Consider the following 18,365-nt stretch of genomic DNA (forward strand, 5'->3'; position numbering starts at 1 on the left):
AGGGAAGCCCCGTTTATATTTTTTAACAGCTTCATTGAGATATAGTTCTTATGCCATACACCCTACCCATCCCGTTTAAAGTGTACAATCCAATGGCTTTTAGTATAGTATTCACAGAGTTGTGCAATCATCACCAAGATAAATTTTAGAACATTTTCATCATCCCCAAAGAAAACTTGAACCCCCTTAGCTTTCATTCTCTAATCTGCCTCCATCTCTCCCACAGCCCTAGGCATCCACTAACCTACTTTCTGTTTCTGTAGATTTTTGCCTATCTTGTATATTTCATGTAAATGGAATTATACAATATGTAGCCCTTGTGACTGGTTTCTTTTGTTTGGTGAAATAATGATTTCAGAGATTTATTTGTATTGTAGCATTTCATTTTTTATTGCTGAATAATATTCCATTGTATAGATATGCCACATTTTATTTATCTATTCATCAGTCGATGGACATTTGGGTTTTGTCCACATATTGGCTATTAAGAATAATGCTGCTCAGAAGACCTAAATAGACATTTCTCCAAAGAAGATATACAGATTGCCAACAAACACATGAAAGGATGCTCAACATCACTAATCATTAGAGAAATGCAAATCAAAACTACAATGAGGTATCACCCCACGCCAGTCAGAATGGCCATCATCAAAAAATCTACAAACAAGAAATGCTGGAGAGGATATGGAGAAAAGGAAACCCTCTTGCACTGTTGGTGTGAATGGAAATTTATACAGCCACTATGGAGAACACTATGGAGGTTTCTTAAAAAACTAAAAATAGAACTACCGTATGACCCAGCAGTCCCACTCCTGGGCATATACCCTGAGAAAACCATAATTCAAAGAGACATGTACCACAGTGTTCATCGCAGTACTATTTACAATAGCCAGGACATGAAAGCAACCTAAGTGTCCATCAACAGATGAATGGATAAAGAAGATGTGGCACATATATACAATGGAATATTACTCAGCCATAAAATGAAACAAAATTGAGTTATTTGTAGTGAGGTGGATGGACCTAGAATCTGTCATACAGAGTGAAGTAAGTCAGAAAGAGAAAAACAAATACCGTATGTTAACACATATATATGGAATCTAAAAAAAAAAAAAGGTTCTGATGAACCTAGGGGCAGGACAGGAATAAAGACGTCGATGTAGAGAATGGACTTGAGGACATGGGGAGGGGGAAGGGTAAGCTGGGCCGAAGTGAGAGAGTGGCATGGACATATATACACTACCAAGTGTAAAATAGATAGCTAGTGAGAAGCAGCCGCATAGCACAGGGAGATCAGCTCGGTGCTTTGTGACCACCTAGAGGGGTGGGATAGGGAGGGTGGGAGGGAAATGCAAGAGGGAGGAGATATGGGGATATATGTATACAAATAGCTGATTCACTTCGTTATACATCAGAAACTAGCACAACATTGTAAAGCAATTATACTCCAATAAAGATGTTTAAAAAAATAATGCTGCTATGAACATTTGTGTACAAGTTTTTGTTTGAACACCTGTTTTCATTTCTCTTGGGTAATATCTAGTAGTGGAATTGCTGGGTCATATGGTAACTCTCCGTTCAGCCTTTTGAGGAACTGCCAGACATTTACAAAATGGCGGCACCATTTTATATTCCCACTGGCAATGTATGAGGGTCGTAATTTCTCTCCATCTTCGACAGCCCTTGTTATTGTCCATCTTCTTAACTGTAGCCATCCTAGTGGATGTAAAGTGGTACCTCATTGTGGTTCATTTTCCTGGTATCAACTGATGTTGAGCATCTTTTCATTTGTTTATTGGTCATTTGTATATCTTCTTTGGATAAATATCTATTTAGATCCTCTGCTTGTTTTAAGATTGGGTTATTTGTCTTTTTATTATTGAGTTGTAAGAGCTTTTTATACTTCTGCATATGTCTCCTATCAGATATATGATTTGCAAAATTTTTCTCACTTTCTTGATGGCACCCTTTGAACTACAATAGTTTTTCATTTTTTTAAAGTCTTTATTGAATTTGTTACAATAATGCTTCTGTTTTATGTTTTGGTGTTTTGGCTGTGAGGCATATGGGATTTTAGCTCCCCGAGTAGGGATCGAATCTGTACCACCTGCATTGGAAGGTGAAGTCTTAACCACAGGACCACCAGAGAAGTCCCCAATAGTTTTTCATTTTTGATGTCCAATTTTTTCTTTTGTTGCTTGTTCTTTTGGCATCATATCTAAGAAACTATTATCTAATCCAAGGTCACAAGGATTTATGCCTATTTTCTTCTAATAGTTTTAGCTTTTACTTTTTATTAACTCAAAATGTGATGCATTTTGAGTTAATTTTTGTATATTTTGTGAGGTAGGTGTCCAACTTCATTTTTTTGCATGTGGATATTCAGTTGTTCCAGCACCATTTGTTGAAAAACTATTCTTTTCCATTGAATTGTCTTCGCATCCTTATCAAAAATTTATTGACTATAAATGTGAGAGGTTACTTCTAAATTCCCAGTTCTTTTCCTTTGACCTGTGTTTGTTTTTATGCCAGTATTGTATTGTCTTGATTACTGTTGCTTTGTAGTAAGTTTTGAAATCAGAAAATGTGAATCCTCCAAATTTGTTCTTTTTTTTCAAAATTGTTTTGGATATTCTGGGTCTCTTGGATTTCTAAATGAATCATAGGATTAGCTTGTCAATTTCTGAAAAAAAGCCAGCTGAGATTTTTATAGAGATTGCATTGAATCTTTAGATTAATATGGAAATATTCCCATATTAATAGCAGTAAGTCTCATATATGAACATGAGATTCTTCCCATTTATTTAGGCCTTTAATTTCTTTCAATAATATTTTATAGTTTTCAGAGTTTAAGTTTTATACTTCTCTTGCTAAATTTATTGCTAAGTATTTAATTCTGTTTTACATTATCTTAAATGGAAGTTTCCTAATTTAATTTTCATTTTTTCATTGCTACTATATAGAAATACAACTGATTTTTAAAAATATTTATTTATTGGCTGCACTGGGTCTTCATTGCAGCACGTGGGCTTCTCTAGTTGTGGCGTGCGGGCTCCAGAGTGCGCAGCCTCTCTAGGTGTGGCTCGCAGGCTTAGTTGCCCTGTGGCATGTGGATCTTAGTTCCCCAACTAGGGATCGAACCCGCATCCCCTGCATTGGAAGGTGGATTCTTAACCACTGGACCACCAGGGAAGTCCCATTACAACTGATTTTTGTGTATTAATCTTGTATCCTGCAAACTTACTGAACTCATTTATTAGACCTAATAGTTTTTCAATGGATTCCTTAGGGTTTTCTTTATACAAGATTATGTCATATGCAAGTAGAGATAGTTTTACCTCTTCCTTTCTAATTTAGACTCTTTTAATTTCATTTCTTGCATAATTGCCCTGGCCAGCACCAGTACAATGTTAAGTATAAGTGGTGAGAGGAGGCAGCTTGTCTTGCTGCTGATCTTAGAAGCAGGGAGGAAGCATTCAGTCTTTCACTTGTTGACCTAAAACAATCAAACAACCAGTTATTTTACCAGCAAAATGGGTTTATTTGGGAACAGCAAAGACTTGCAATTCAGGACGTGCAATCTATGGTGATCCACAGGCAAATCCAGAGAACAGAAGAGAGGAACTTTCTTTTATAGAGGAGAAGAAGGAGTTGGGAGGGGCTATTATAAACCAAGAATCCGTTGGAGAAAACTGGGAGTTCAAAGTGTAATGGCTTTTCATTGGCTGAGTTGTGTAACAGTCTCTCATTGGCTGGGCTCCTGCAGGGCAAGGAGAAATTTTTCCTTCCTCCTTCTGGGTAGTAAAGTATCAACATTCTTCCTGTTGGAGTTACAAAGGTACATCTCTTCCTATTGGGTCTGCAATTGACATCTATGGGTAGGGCGTGAGCGCTCCCTCTTCTGGTATCCTGACTTACTTAAAATGAGGGTTCTATTTATTAATTTTTACACACCATTGTGATGTTAGTGGGTTTTTTGTAGATGGTCTTTATGAGACTGAGGAAATTTCCTTCTATTCCTAGTTTGTTGAGTGCTTTTTTATCATGAAGTGCTGTTGAATTTTGTCGAATGCTTTTTCTGCATCTATTGAGATGATCACATGGTCTTTGTCCTTTATCCTATTAACATGGTATATTACATTAATTGATAGCATTTATTTTTTACCTTTTAATTAAACTCATTTTTTCATTCTTTAGCCTTTAGAGGAACTTGGAGGAACCTATTAAATGACATATGCAATAAATGTGATGCAGGTCTTGGAAGTTGATGGTGGTCCTCAGTGAAATTTTTACTTCCAGAACTTCATCAAAAGTACATCTTATACCCCATCAGAAGTTCTGGTAATGGCTATCTAGGATTTTTTTGTTTGGTGTTGTTGAGTGGTGTGAATGTAAAACAAAATTTTAAGTATGCTTATGTAACCCAACTGTATAAATTCATAACATTATCTTGATAGTATATATAATACAGTTTCATATTTTTGGAAGTAGAAATTTTTAACCATGTTATTTATATGCTTTTTAGGGATTATAATTATTTTATGCATAATAAAGTGTATAGCTAGCATTTCTGGCAATTATAATCATTATCAGTTTATTTTGTCTTTGAAAATTTGTAAATGCCCCCCCCCAATTTCTTTTAACATAACATCATTTGTTCCATATTATATATTTCTATCATGTATAGAAATAATATATAATTATGCTCACATAATTGCAGTTTCCTTCTCTTGGACACATTTTTTCTTTTCCATGTGGGTTCCTTCAATTGGTTGCATTGTCGTTTTCATTAATGATGCATCTGCTAATTAATTTTTCTTCTTTGAATGCCTGCCCTTTTTGTTCTTGATTTTGCAGTTCAGCTCTATTTTAAATTTCAGTTCTATTTACTGGTATTTCTCTCTAGCTTCTATTGGCTTGTGACTTGTTTGTAATGTTTACATGTTTATGAAACTGACAGTCCACCCTCTGCCATCGGTGATAATTAATATTTGAATGTTTCTTTAAGATGGTTTAGAAAATAGTTATTTCTTATGGTTAATATATGCATTAGCTTTCTAAATTCATAGCAAGGTCTTGGATTATCAGAAAATGTCATTTACAGGCATATATAAAGTTTTATTTATTTTTTATTCTGGTGAAATATATGTAGCATAAAATTTACCATTTTAACCACTATTAAGTGTACAGTTCTGTGGCATTAATTACATTCCCCTCGTTCTACAACTTCAAAGTTTTTAAAGAGAAAATAATACCTGTTTCTTAGTCCTTCAGATTTTCCTCCTTCTCCCTTAGTACTTTTTCTTTTCCATTGATCAACTTTCCTTTTCTTTTAGATACTGAGGAGTTCCTGGGAGAAGTTTTGCGGAATGAGAACCTTAGTGCTGGTGCAAGGGACAACAGAGACCATATTCTACGGGGCTTGCAGCAAATCAAAGCTAGGTTTGTATAAACCGGTTCCATTATTCTTCTTCATAAGCTTTAAAACAATTTATAATCAGTAAAATCTACCTTAATTGTATATAAATTAGCAAAGTAAGACACACCTATCATAGTTCTTTATACTTGGTAGAGGCTTAATAAATGTATACTGAATTGCACTGGAGGTAGGCAGGCATATTTAGGGTAGTTTACCAAAATGGAAATATTTTGATAATTATGTATGTTAAAAAAATTATTCTGCTTTCTGCTTTGGATTGTTATGTTAGTCTTTATTGAACACTTTTGCAAAATGTGTGAAAAGCTAAAAATATTTATGCTTGTCCAAATTACTGAAAGGGAAGATGTTAAGCAGCATGAGGTAATTTTCGTTAGGATTTTTGGTCTTGATTTTATATCCACATGTCCTTTCCTAATAGAAAACTTAAACTGGACTTATCCAGTTGATTCTCTGAGCATAGTAGAATGTCTTAGTCTCAGACTGATTGGAATATCATGCTCATTAAGTTTTTGGTTTTTTTAAATTAAAAGCCCTGACCTAATTTGTACCTTTTAGAATGTGAGCACCTGACAGATGCATACACTTGCTTGATGGTGGAAGAAATAAAAATTTTCCTTTACAATATATTTCCCGACCACCTCTTGCTTGAAATGTGGTAACTGAACGAGAGTTGGGGATAAGAGAGTGTTACTTTACGTGTTTTCCAACTTGGAGGCAATGTGATTCAGAATGTTTGAACTGAGTACTTTTAGTAAAGGGAGAGCAACTGCAAGGATATGCCTGGGATTTGTTTTTTTGTTTGTTTTTTTGGCTGCACCATGTGGGATTTTAGTTCCCCACGTTGGGAGCACAGAGTTGTTTTTTTTTGTTGTTGTTGTTGTTGTTGTTTTGACTGTGTTGGGTCTTAGTTGCCATACGCGGGCTTTCTCTAGCTGCAACGAGCAGTGGCTACTCTTCGTTGTGGTGCGCGGGCTTCCCATTGAGGTGGCCTCTCCTGTTGTGGAGCAGGGGCTCCAGGCACATGGGCTTCAGTAGTTGTGGCACGTGGGCTTCAGTAGTTGTGGCTCGCGGGCTCTAGAGTGCAGGCTCAGTAGTTGTGGCACACAGGCTTAGTTGCTCCACGGCATGTGGGATCTTCCCAGACCAGGGATCGAACCTGTGGCCCCTGCATGGGCAGGCAGATTCTTTATCCCCTGCGCCACCAGGGAAGCCGGGGAGCACGGAGTCTTAACCACTGGACCACCAGGAAAGTCCTTATACCTGGAATTTAATTTGTGTGGCTGACCAATCTTAGCATCTACTTTAGAAGCCTCATTGAAACTCCTTAGAAGCAAGCAAGGAGTTTTATCCTTTCAAAGGGCACAGCCAGAATATATTCCTTCCAGGAATGTGCAAGAACCTCACAAGATGCCCTGCTGGATCTTAATCCATCTTTCCTGCTGGCTAATTAAACGTCACTTTTACTCAGCAACTGGGGACTGTGTAATTATCAGCCTGGGTTGCCCTGAATAATTGAAACAAACAGAATGCAAAAGATGGGAGCTTTTTGCAAAATGAGAATATCTATAATTTATGGTAGGCTGGAAGAGTGTTTAAAACAAACTTCCCCATAATGTTACTTTATTAGTAGATAAGTTTAGGCTTAGTTGTGTACCTGAAGGCTCAGTTAGTAACTTATAGAATTTTTTATTTTTTTAATACAAAGTTGACCTTTGTATTTTAGGATTATTATAAGGATGGCACGAAGAACAAAGGTAGAATTATTTTAAACTGTATTATAGGGAGAGGGTTGGCCATAATATAATTGTGTATGTTGTATTAATGGTATAAATGGTGATACCTTTTAACGGTGTTAATGGTATAAATCTGTGATAAGGAATGTAAAAACAATTTTACTGCATCTGTAGAGACAAATATACAATGAGTAGGAATTCTCCTTTCCCATATTTGTACCACAGAACTTGGAAGGGACTAAATTTCAATCTGAAATTGATAATAAAAGGTGATTTTGTGGTGACTCACTGTTATCCCTTACATATTACTTCTTAGTCCTCTTTTTAAGTGCATACACACACTCATACACACATACCCATGCTCGCACACATAGAAGCTGTATTTGTTATGAGGTAGAGAGGGTTCCTTGTTCTCAGAGGACTTGCTGTGTGGTTTGTGGGATAGACATTCAGGAAATAATCAGCAGGAGTTTTAGGAAACATCTGCATTGTTGATGGGAGCTTTCTGTTCATTGATTTGTTGCAAGAAAGATGACACTTTATTTAGAATTTCATAATTATCAGATCAGGAGGAAATGAGGAGCCAGAAATTAGATACTGTACAAGAAAATGGAAAAATGAGACTTTCCTTTGGCAAGCTGTTTGAAAATTGTCTTACATTTGCCCGTTCAATCATCATCCCGTTAATGTAACCCTTGTCTTACTGAATCCTCTTTTTCAGCCACGTTGCATCTATAGCCCCATGTATGGCTGGTTGATGTTATGCCTGTATTGAAACCAGCTGGTTTGAAAGCACTGAAAGCTGGTACAATGCCAGCCACATTTACTTTTTTGTGTGGAAGTTGTATCTCTCCCAGAGGCTGGGTGTGAAAAGAAATTTGGAAGTCATCAAACTTGAGAGTTAAATGTATATGGCAAGTTGCCAAGTAACATCAAAAGAATTAAAGTCACTTAAAAAGTTTTATCTTTAGTCATATTAAAGCAATAAAATTTTAGGGGTTTGGTAAATTTGTGGGGGAGGGTAGGAACCTGTATAAAACTATTGATTTGGCACATTACGGCTTATTTGGAAGGTGGGTAAGAAATCTAGCAGGATAATCTCGGAAAGACACTAGATAAATGTAAATACCATACATACATATATTCCTCCCCCAACTTTCCACTCTATCTTTGTTGTGTCCTCGCTTTAATTCCTTTAATTCTTTCCTCAATACTGTGCTGCTTGAGAATGAAAAGGGTTGAGAGAAGTGAAAATAGCACTGGCTCTGATTTTTGGTTAATTCTAGGGGCTTGGCCCTAATTTTTATGGTGGCTCAGAATTCAGTGCTGTTTGCATGGCTGTGGACTCACTGTAAATCAAAGCATCTGACTCCATCACAGTTGTTATGTGCCATTTGCCACCCTTCTGTTGCCTAGAGTGACCGACCCCAGGAAATGACAGTTGTGTCGAGTCATGGATGTCCAAGTGCTCATCTGTTTTTCAGTACAGGTAGCTTCACTATTCTCTGTCCTCCCAGACTTAAAATCATATCTGTAGTTCTATCGTTATAGGTTTTTTTTTGGGGGGGGGGCTTAAAAGTGTTACCAATGAAGGATAATGTTTTTCATGTAAGACAAAATAAAAAAAGGATAACGATTTCTGTAAGTCCAAGGAAATGAAGTCCTGTTGTGGTATTTGATGTCCTGAGCTGCGATGTTCATTGCTCTTCTTCACACTGCCTCCTCATTTAAACCTTCTCCCTAAAACTAACGGCTTTCACTTTCTGAGTCCAAGTTTTCACTGAGCTCTTTAGAGAATGATTAGGATGAAAGCCAGGCAGAGGCTCCTGCTGTTTTATTATGGTGGTCACTGCAGTACCAGCACCAGCTGTGAGACACCTGGAATGAAGCAGACTTGATCTACACTCAGACGTTTGATGGCATTCTTATGCATTTGCAGAAACAGTTGAGCATTTCTTAAGTTTGATTCAGGGGAGGCCACCTGACAGCAAGAATACATTGAGAGTCAGGGGAGGGATGAAGAAAATAGAATATTTTTATTACAGAGGTAGGAATAAATTCTCTCTTGATGGCTCGTTTTGGAACAGCTAGTCATTTGTGCTCGCTGTTGGAAGTGAAGGCCAGAGCCAATGGAAACAAACTGGGAGTATTATTTCCTTTTGTGAAATTTAAAGGAGTTCCCAAAAGAGACAGGTAGATTAGTAGCATATTGAAATGGAAAGAAATAAAGAAATAACTATGTAACAGGATTAGAGCACAAAACCCACAAAACCAGGACTTTTAAAGTACAGACTGAAAGAATATCTCGAACATGTCTCATTGTGGGTGGTTAGCATATAGCTCTGCATGAAACATGATACATTGGTAAAAATATCATAAAAATAATTCCAGTTCTCTTTGGGAATTTCACGTTTTTCTTGTCAGCTTAACATGGATTTAGCTTTAAAACAGGATTTAGTTTAAGAATATATTGTTCTTGTGTCTTTGTATTGTAGGAAGAAAGACAAGGAGTTAGTCCAATATAACTCTTGGGAGCAAGATTTTCGAAGGGGTAGACTAAATATCATTACCATTAATTACACAGAGAGTGTTACTTTTCCCAAGTGCTCGTTACTGAGCTAAAAAGCCCCAAACAAAAACAGTCAGATGAAGCGTGCTTATCAAGAGAAGAAATGTGGAATGTGTTGTTGGTACATCTGTGTTACAAGTTTAAATATTTGCTTATAACATCTCTTTCTGTTGTTCATTTTGCTACACTGGAGTTTCAGTGCCAACACACACACAAAAAAGAGTAGTAGGTACTTGTGCAATCCATCTGAGTTTAAAGAGCTTTGAAAAGGCTCAGAAGTCATAGCAATAATTTGACCACATCTTGAAAGTTAAAAATTCATTGCTTCCTTTTTCAGTCCTATCTCTGCCTCTCATCCTTAACTAAGAAAGAAAAACAAAAACCCGAAATAACTTCAGGGCTTTAAACTGATCAATTATATGCCAAATTCCTGTACTCACTTTCTGTTAATTAGTGAGTGCATGTTGAGATTTCACAATCGTGTTAAAGATATTTGGAGACATACTTACTGGGGGTAGTGAGGGATTATATTTGTTGCTCTTTTAGTCTGAAATGCTCTACAGGAGAGACTGATATAATAATACCTGCTGTTGGTCCCTTGGCTTAGCCTGGAAAGGAAGATCATTGCATTATATGTTGTTTCATAGCAAGTCTCCTGTACTTTCAAAGCATCCTGGAAATGTGTAACTCTCCTTTTAATTTTATGATGATGATTATTTTGTTTATTCTTTCACTTATGCAGGTATCTTGGATTTGGTACCAGCTTTAAGATTAAATCGATCCATTTTTGTTTTCTTCTACACTGGGCTATTATGGTGGTGTTAGTGGGCAGAAGCCTCTCCCTTTGGTCATCCCATAAAATAAATATTTTATATATAAGTAACTGTGATATATAATTTTTTAGTAAGTGGGTTTTTTTTTTTTTAAAAAAAAAGCTTGTTTCTTTCAAACCTTTTTATTAAAAATTCCCAGTACTGGGCTTCCCTGGTGGCGCAGTGGTTGAGAGTCCGCCTGCTGATGCAGGGGACGCGGGTTCGTGCCCCTGTCTGGGAAGATCCCACGTGCCACGGAGCGGCTGGGCCCGTGAGCCATGGCCGCTGGGCCTGCGCGTCCGGAGCCTGTGCTCTGCAGCGGGAGAGGCCACGGCAGTGAGAGGCCCGCGTACCGCAAAAAAAAAAAAAAAAAAAAAAAAAAAAAAATCCCAGTACTGTACTTATTAAACAGAATAAAATGTTCTATCTAGAGTGAAAGGAATTTTGAAATGAGACCTGGGAGGCAGGCAGATAACTGAGCTTATGCCCTTCAGGTTGGACTGACCCATTAGAATAATAAGCTGAGCACCACTCTTTAGCCATATAGTTAGGTTGCTGAAATTCGCTTTACTCCTGATAGAATTATAGCCATCATTAACACTTGGGCACATTCCTATTATCTACTCAAAATGGATTTGTCTTGGAAGGTCTCAGAAAATCCTCCGTGTCAATTTTTTAATACTAGAAGATTTTCTATCTGTCTGTAAATGGGGGCTCTTAATTCATACATTGTGTGAAAAGATCATTTATATGAAATTATTGTCTTCATTTTACCACTGTTTACTTTGGCCTTGATTTTAAGTCTCATTTGATCTGGAGCTAGTCTTTTGTCCCAGTGCTGTATTATTTTCTCTGCTTATAGAAAGCCACTGGAAAACAATGCCTCTCTGTATTCATCTTATTTGTGGATCTCCAGAAACTTGTGGCGTGAGGCCTTCCTGGTTGTGGTTTTCTCTTATTTGCTCGTTTTCTCTTATTGCTGTTATAGATCCACTCTGTATCCACTTCCTGTGTTACACTGAAACTGGAGCAAAGGGAAGAGAAATGCAAGAGCACTGGGTCAACTGTCAGGAGCCAAACTCTTTGTTCTATTTTTTCTATAACATTGATGATTCAATTGAAGATTCTCCTAACCATGATCTTGTGTTTTCTTTTCAAGTTGCCTCCCCCAAAATATTGTTTGGAATTATTTTTTTTCCAAATATTACAAAAATGCAAACATTACCAACCAAACCTTGAAACCTCTATTTGATTCCTTTTATGGTATCACTATGATTTTTCTTTTTTTTTTTTAATTTGCAAAGTGATGCAGGAAATTTCATTTCCTTGGGATTTAATTTTATTTCATGATTCTGTTGCAAATGAGTTGGGCCTAAAGTGGGTTTTTATAACCACACCATGTGAATCATTTCTTCTCTGGAAGCCAGATCTTCTCTCCCACTGTGTAGCCTCATCTAGTCTCCCTGAAGTACAGCGCTAGCAGGGTTGATAATGAAATGCGGTCCTTCTTATTACGCTCAGCAAAGGGCTCAGAGAAGATGGGAAAAAAATCAATCCCACAGGAACTTCTTGAGTGCTAGATATCCATATTCAACCCCCATGCATTTAAAATGGAAATGAGATATCTTAGGGTTTTCATTTTTGATTTACACAAGATGTCACTGCCTCCTTGGCAATGGGAATATTTTACAGACCAACTGCTGACCTGTTTGGGAAGATCTCAGCCTGTCGCCCCAGGTCCAATGTAGTTTCTTCATATTTCTTTCGAAACTCTCAGCAGTGCTTTGCAGCAGCTTTGATTCTTCAGGCTTCAAAGGATGCCCCTTCCAGGGCCAATCTTCCAAAAGAAAAAGAATCAGTGTAGGGGGATAAGCAGCTCATAAAGGAAGGGGCAGCTATCTCTGTGGCAGCTCTTACTGTAGTTAATTAATAGGGAGTTTACAAGCCAGTAATACTACGGCTTTGCAAAGCCAAGAAAATTCCAATTTGATGCTAGTGTTTTGTTATGAAATTCGCACTTGGAGTGACTCAGTCTTCAATAATCCAGCCTCAAATGGTTTTATCATGGATACAATGTGGCTTATATAAGATGCATTATCATTAAATGCTCAAACTCAAGATCTCTCCTGAGTTTGTGAGCCTTGTTGAGTTCTCATTATAATTTACAGAAAACTTTATGCCCACATAAAGTTGGATAATCTCCAATAAGCTATTTCTCTAAGTTATATTAGTTAGTGTCTCTCATTTGTGAATTCTGCCATAACCACAACGTCCATTTTACAATTTGGTAATCAAGATTTTATACCATGTCGACCAAGTGCCTTTGTTCTTTTGTTGATGAGAGAACTGAGATACGAGAAATTACTCAAAGTAGGAGAATTAATAAAAGATTGGGATTTAGAATGTAGAATTTCTAATTGGTTGCATAGTTTACTTAGCCAAGCCATTACGAAAAAAAAGAAAGGAATTGGCATCTTTCAAAAGCTTATTGGTTTAAAGGAACTGTAAATAAATATTGAAATTTAGTTAATTATATACACATTCTAGAGTGTAGCAATGTCTGCAGTTTATTTTGGAATGCATCAAAAACAAGATGGATGGCAATAGATGAATGGATAAAGAAGATGTGGCACTTATATACAGTGGAATATTACTCAGCCATAAAAAGAAACGAAATTGAGTTATTTGTAGTGAGGTGGATGGACCTAGATTCTGTCATACAGAGTGAAGTAAGTCAGAAAGGAAAAAACAAATACTGTATGCTATCACATATATATGGAATCTAAAAAAAAAAAAAAAAAGGTTCTGAAGAACCTAGAGGCAGGACAGGAATAAAGACACAGATGTAGAGAATGGACTTGAGGACACGGGGAGGGGGAAGGGTAAGCTGGGACGAAGTGAGAGAGTGGCATTGACATATATACATTACCAAATGTAAAATAGGTAGCTAGTGGGAAGCAGCTGCATAGCACAGGGAGATCAGCCCAGTGCTTTGTGACCACCTAGAGGGGTGGGATAGGGAGGGTGGGAGGGAGACGCAAGAGGGAGGGGATATGGGGATATATGTATATGTATAGTTGATTCACTTTGTTATGCAGCAACAACTAACACAACAATGTAAAGCAATTATACTCCAATAAAGATGTTTAGAAATATAAATATAGATATAGATATAAACAACAACAAAAAAGATGGACGGATGGATAAGTGACAAAACAAATATAACAAAATATGAATCTAGGTTGTGGATATACACATATATGGGTGTTCTTTCACCTTTTATGCATATTTGAAACATTTTATAATATGATGTTTCAAAAAACATTATTTGTTTCACTTTGCAGTTCAGAAACCATGGACTTCATTCACCATTGTTTCAGAAAACCATAGACTTCCTCAATTTGGAAATGTAATAAACATGTTTGTGATTTTTTAGGATGATAATTTTCTGAGAATAACTTTATTATTTCTGGATGATAGTAGACTAAGGGATAATCCTCCAGTTTGTTATTTCTGACATTACTAACTTTAAGTATCTAACTTTTATACTTCTTTAAAACTTCCAGGCCAGCAATTATTGAGAGCTGAAATTCAATTCAAACATTCTGCCCAGGAGATCCTGAAATTTTGATCTTTTTTAAGGAAAGGCAATTTCTGACTTTTCTCATAAATTTGATAAAAGGAAAGCTAATATGAGATTGGTAGTCCAGTAGGAAATGGAACTCAATTTTACATTTTTAAAATCATTTTATGGTATTAAAAATGACAGAGGTTAGAAACAAAGCTCTTATTCTTTTATTGAACTAGAATTGAAAGTGGCAGAAAATCATTTTGGCCCTGGTGCAGTAAATGTTATCACTAAAACATGTTCAGGGGATATTAGGACAGTCTCTCAAGCACCAGAGACAAAAGTTCACAGAACAAGAACTGCTTTTTCTGTCCTTATCTTGAAATTATTAGATGTACAAGAGATGAAGGTATCTTAGCTCTAAGACGACGGGGGATGGAGTATGTGTTGAAAATGATAATGTCTCCATTCTGGAGAGAGGTGAAATGGAGAGAATGTGGTGGGGATGGGTGTCTCAGCAGTGACAGACACGATGGAGGGAGTTCACAGGGACAGGAGGGCCACCACCTGAACCAGCCCCAGGGCTGAGGAATCTGGAACCGGAGAAAATTATACTTGTGCAAAATTGTGAGCTGACGATGAAAATGGTAAGAAAGCAAGCAATGCTATTTGTTAAAAGTACTGTTTGAAGATTTTATTTAACAGGCAGATTAAACTGGAGCTGTCAGCAGCTACTTTATTTTGAGAATCTGGTAGGAGAGAAATTTTAAGTCCATTTGGGAAAAACCAATCATTTTCGAGTGTGCAACATGATTATTCTTTAAAATTTTGTGTAAAGGGAGCAGCTTGGTAGGCATATGTTTGCTGATCCTATAATGATTAAAATTCAGAATAAGTAAGACTTGTGAAATTGAGTTTTCAGGTTCCAGCCAGTGTTCTATACTGCCATATGGCATAACTAGAATTAATTGCCGCTCCCAGTCTCTTTATTCTTTTACTGAATATCTAGGTGCCCTGTTTGAAATAGTAGAGGTTCCGCAAAAGTATTTGATCAGGAGATAGATGTTTGGCACGTTCATGAAAACGGTGTGTGTAGCTAATAGTTGCTTAGAAAGAAAAAGCTTTTTGTAAGGTTTTCTACCCTAACCCCCTTTTTTATTAGGAGAAAAAAAAAAAAGGATGGATAAGAGAGTTAGCAAGGGAAAAAAAAGAGGAAAAATTCTTAGGACTTTATAGGTCAGTGTAAATGGAAAAGGTAAAGCAAGAAATCTTTTTTGCTAGAGTCTTAGCTTCTTGATACTCCAGGAGTGGCCCGTGGACCAGCAACATCAACATCACCTGGAAAGCTGTTAGAAATGTAGAATCTCAGGCTCCACTGAATCAGACCCACTGGATCAGAATCTGCATTTTACTAAGATCCCAAGATCATTTGTATGCACATAAACATTTGAGAAGCACTGCTCTACCACTTACCACTTTTAAGTTCATTTTAAATTCAATTTCTTAAAATTCAGAATACATATTTCTGGAGATTATAACTCCTTAAAGGCATGGATGTTCATTTAAAAAAAAAAGTCTGTAATGGTACTGGTATATGATATGAGCTCAATAACATGAGTTGAACGAATGGGGGAAAACTGTTATAAATACGTTCTCCAGTCCTAGGCTAAACACTAGAACAAGAGACCCTCTGTATTATGAAAGTTGCTGTTCAGTAGCTAACCCCACATATTCTTTTCCAGAAATAGGATGCTTTCTTTTTATTGAGCATTAGGGGATACAGAGCCATTTGTAAAGACGGTGTCCATCTCTTCAGACGTCTCATGTGATAACATTTCTCTAACAGTCTGTGGTATAAGGTTACAAGGCTGCTGATCATGTATTGGAGTTCTGTTGGAGCCTGGGTGCCAGTCATTCCAGCCATGATCCATCGAAAGTCCTCTGCCTTTGGTCATCATCCTTCCTATAAAGCTTTGCACTTCCTTGTCTCCACCATCTCATCTTTCCTGAGGACTTCTCTTCTAATCCTTTCCCCTGTGTTTCCTAGAATCCATGTTCTACTACAATCAAATTCCATGATATCCTCAACCTCTTTTCTCCATCCCTGCCCAAGTAAAACATGGTTCTTCTTCAGGACACTCTTTTGCTTGCAGTCATTTTAAATAGAACTTGCTCATTTTCCAGAAGTGCTGTTGGCATCCTTCAAGCTCCTTGCTGTCACTTCTAGACTTTTACTGTACAATCTTATCCCACACCTCTTCCCTTTTGAGATTTGTCTACATGGCTTTACAACTCTCTGTCATCTTTTGAGTTCAGAGTCTTCCCTCACACTATTTGAGGACTGAGGCTATGACTCACAGTTGTCATCTTCACTCCACTATTACCACTGCCCCCCCAGAGACCTTCTCTTTCTCAAATTTAGCTTTGGTCTCCTGATTACATCTCTCCATTCATCATATAAATATGCTCAAATCTCTCCTAATATTAAGAAAAACCTTACATCCCATACAGTGATTCCCTCTCTAGCTACTGTCCTGTATCTCTTTTTTTACAGACACACTTTTTGAAATGGAAGCCTAGACAAGCCATTTCTGGTTTCTTCTTCTCTGGCCACTCTTCAGTCCCCTATAATCTAGTCTCTGCTCCTATCATGTTATTCTTGACAAAGTACCAGTAACTTGCTAATTGCTACATCCAAGTGACGCTGTTCAATCTTCGTCTTATTTGGTCTCTCTGCAGCATGTGACACTATTGATAGCTTCCTTTTCCTCAAAAAGTAAAAACAAACAAGCAAATAAAAACAACAAAAACAAACAAAATATCTCTCCCTCCATTTGTCCCCATGATAATAGTCTCTCTTGGTTTTCCTTCTTCCTTGCATTTATACTCTGATTTTAGGCTCTGGCTTGAGCTTGTTTTTCTATGCTGCCCTCTTCACTGCTGTCCCTCAGGCTTCCCTCTTTTCTCACCACATTCATTGTAGGCAGTTGCATGCATGTCCGTAACTCTACAACTTCCCCTGTACGTGGATGACTCCTAATTCTACAGCTCAACTGCACTTCTCTCTCCAAGGTACCATACAGCATATTGGACAGCTCCTTTTGGGTGTCTTATTGATATCCTAAACTTCACAAAGCTGGGGCAGACCCTGCTGGATGCTTACCCAGCAGCCACCCTCCATTCTTCCTGGACAACAGAACCCCACCAACCCAGGGATGACTCATGATCTGAAAGTCATCCTGCTTTGCCAGTGGTTGGTCTAGGGTTTACATAAGATATAGTTTTGGCCAAAGAAATATAGGGAGAAAACTTCTGATAGCCTCTCACAGGACAGTCTTATGCTTGGGAGACCAAAAAAAAAAAAAAAAAAACATTGAAATGCAGTAGCCACCTTAAGACATTACTGTGCTCTAAGGTGTTAGAGTAGAAATAAGGGAAGGGCCTAGGTCCTTCATGCCATTGTTGGGCCCCTGCGTCAACCGTGGAATCATTTGTCTCCAGACTTTTTGTTTTGAAGGAAAAATGAACTACTTATTTAAGCCTCTGCCAGTGAAGTTTTCTGTTACTTGTAGCCAGAAGAATCCTAACTGATGGAGTGTCCAGAACTGAACTCATTATTTTATATTCTTCTCACCCCTAAAGTCTATTCCTGCTTTCACTAAGTCCTGGCCCCCAAGGCAGAATCCTGGAAGTCATTCCTGCCTCCTCTCTTCACTCCCCAAACCATCAACAAAGTCTATTGATTCTTCATCCTAAATCTGTCTTCTCCTTTCTGTTCCCTTTGTCACTGGCTAAACTTTAGCCCTCATAAAGTCTTACTCAGAGCTCTGCAAAATTCTCTTTTCTGGTTCTCTGCTTTGAGTTTCTGTTCTAGTTTATTCTGCTCCTCCATTCTGTTGAAAGGGCAAACATAAAAAAAGAAGATAATTTAATCATTTATGCTATAGAAGATGTATTGTTGTAGAATGATAAGATATATTGTAAGTGAAAAAATTGGTTGTGTATATTTTTTTTTTTTCAAAAAAATGCCTGAAAAATTACTCCAAAAAGTTAATGATAGTAATTTCTGGAAAGTAGAGTTTGAGTGATTTTTAATTTCTCCTTTTTATTTACTTGTATTTTTCAACTCTCCACAGTGAATGTGTATTTGATCCTAAGTCACTGATATCAGAGCCTTTCCTTTCTTAAAAAGAGGCAGGGATTTAAGAGCCAAAGAGTATTTGTTTCCAGGTGGGAAAGGAGT

The 18,365-nt window shown here is 37.3% G+C and overlaps 1 protein-coding gene across 1 annotated transcript in view; it reads left to right on the forward strand.

Annotated features, from left to right (window-relative positions):
* The window catches only part of SKAP1 (src kinase associated phosphoprotein 1), a 276,617-nt gene that overhangs the window by 29,531 nt on the left and 228,721 nt on the right, over positions 1-18,365 (forward strand). The window contains exon 2 of the mRNA XM_027094408.1: positions 5,337-5,442. Within this exon, the coding sequence (XP_026950209.1) occupies positions 5,337-5,442 (106 nt within the window). The remainder of the gene's footprint in view (positions 1-5,336; positions 5,443-18,365) is intronic.

Source organism: Aethalodelphis obliquidens, unplaced genomic scaffold (assembly GCF_003676395.1).
Source record: "Aethalodelphis obliquidens isolate GAN/ISIS:26980383/991018 unplaced genomic scaffold, ASM367639v1 scaffold89, whole genome shotgun sequence".
Lineage (NCBI taxonomy): Eukaryota > Metazoa > Chordata > Mammalia > Artiodactyla > Delphinidae > Aethalodelphis > Aethalodelphis obliquidens.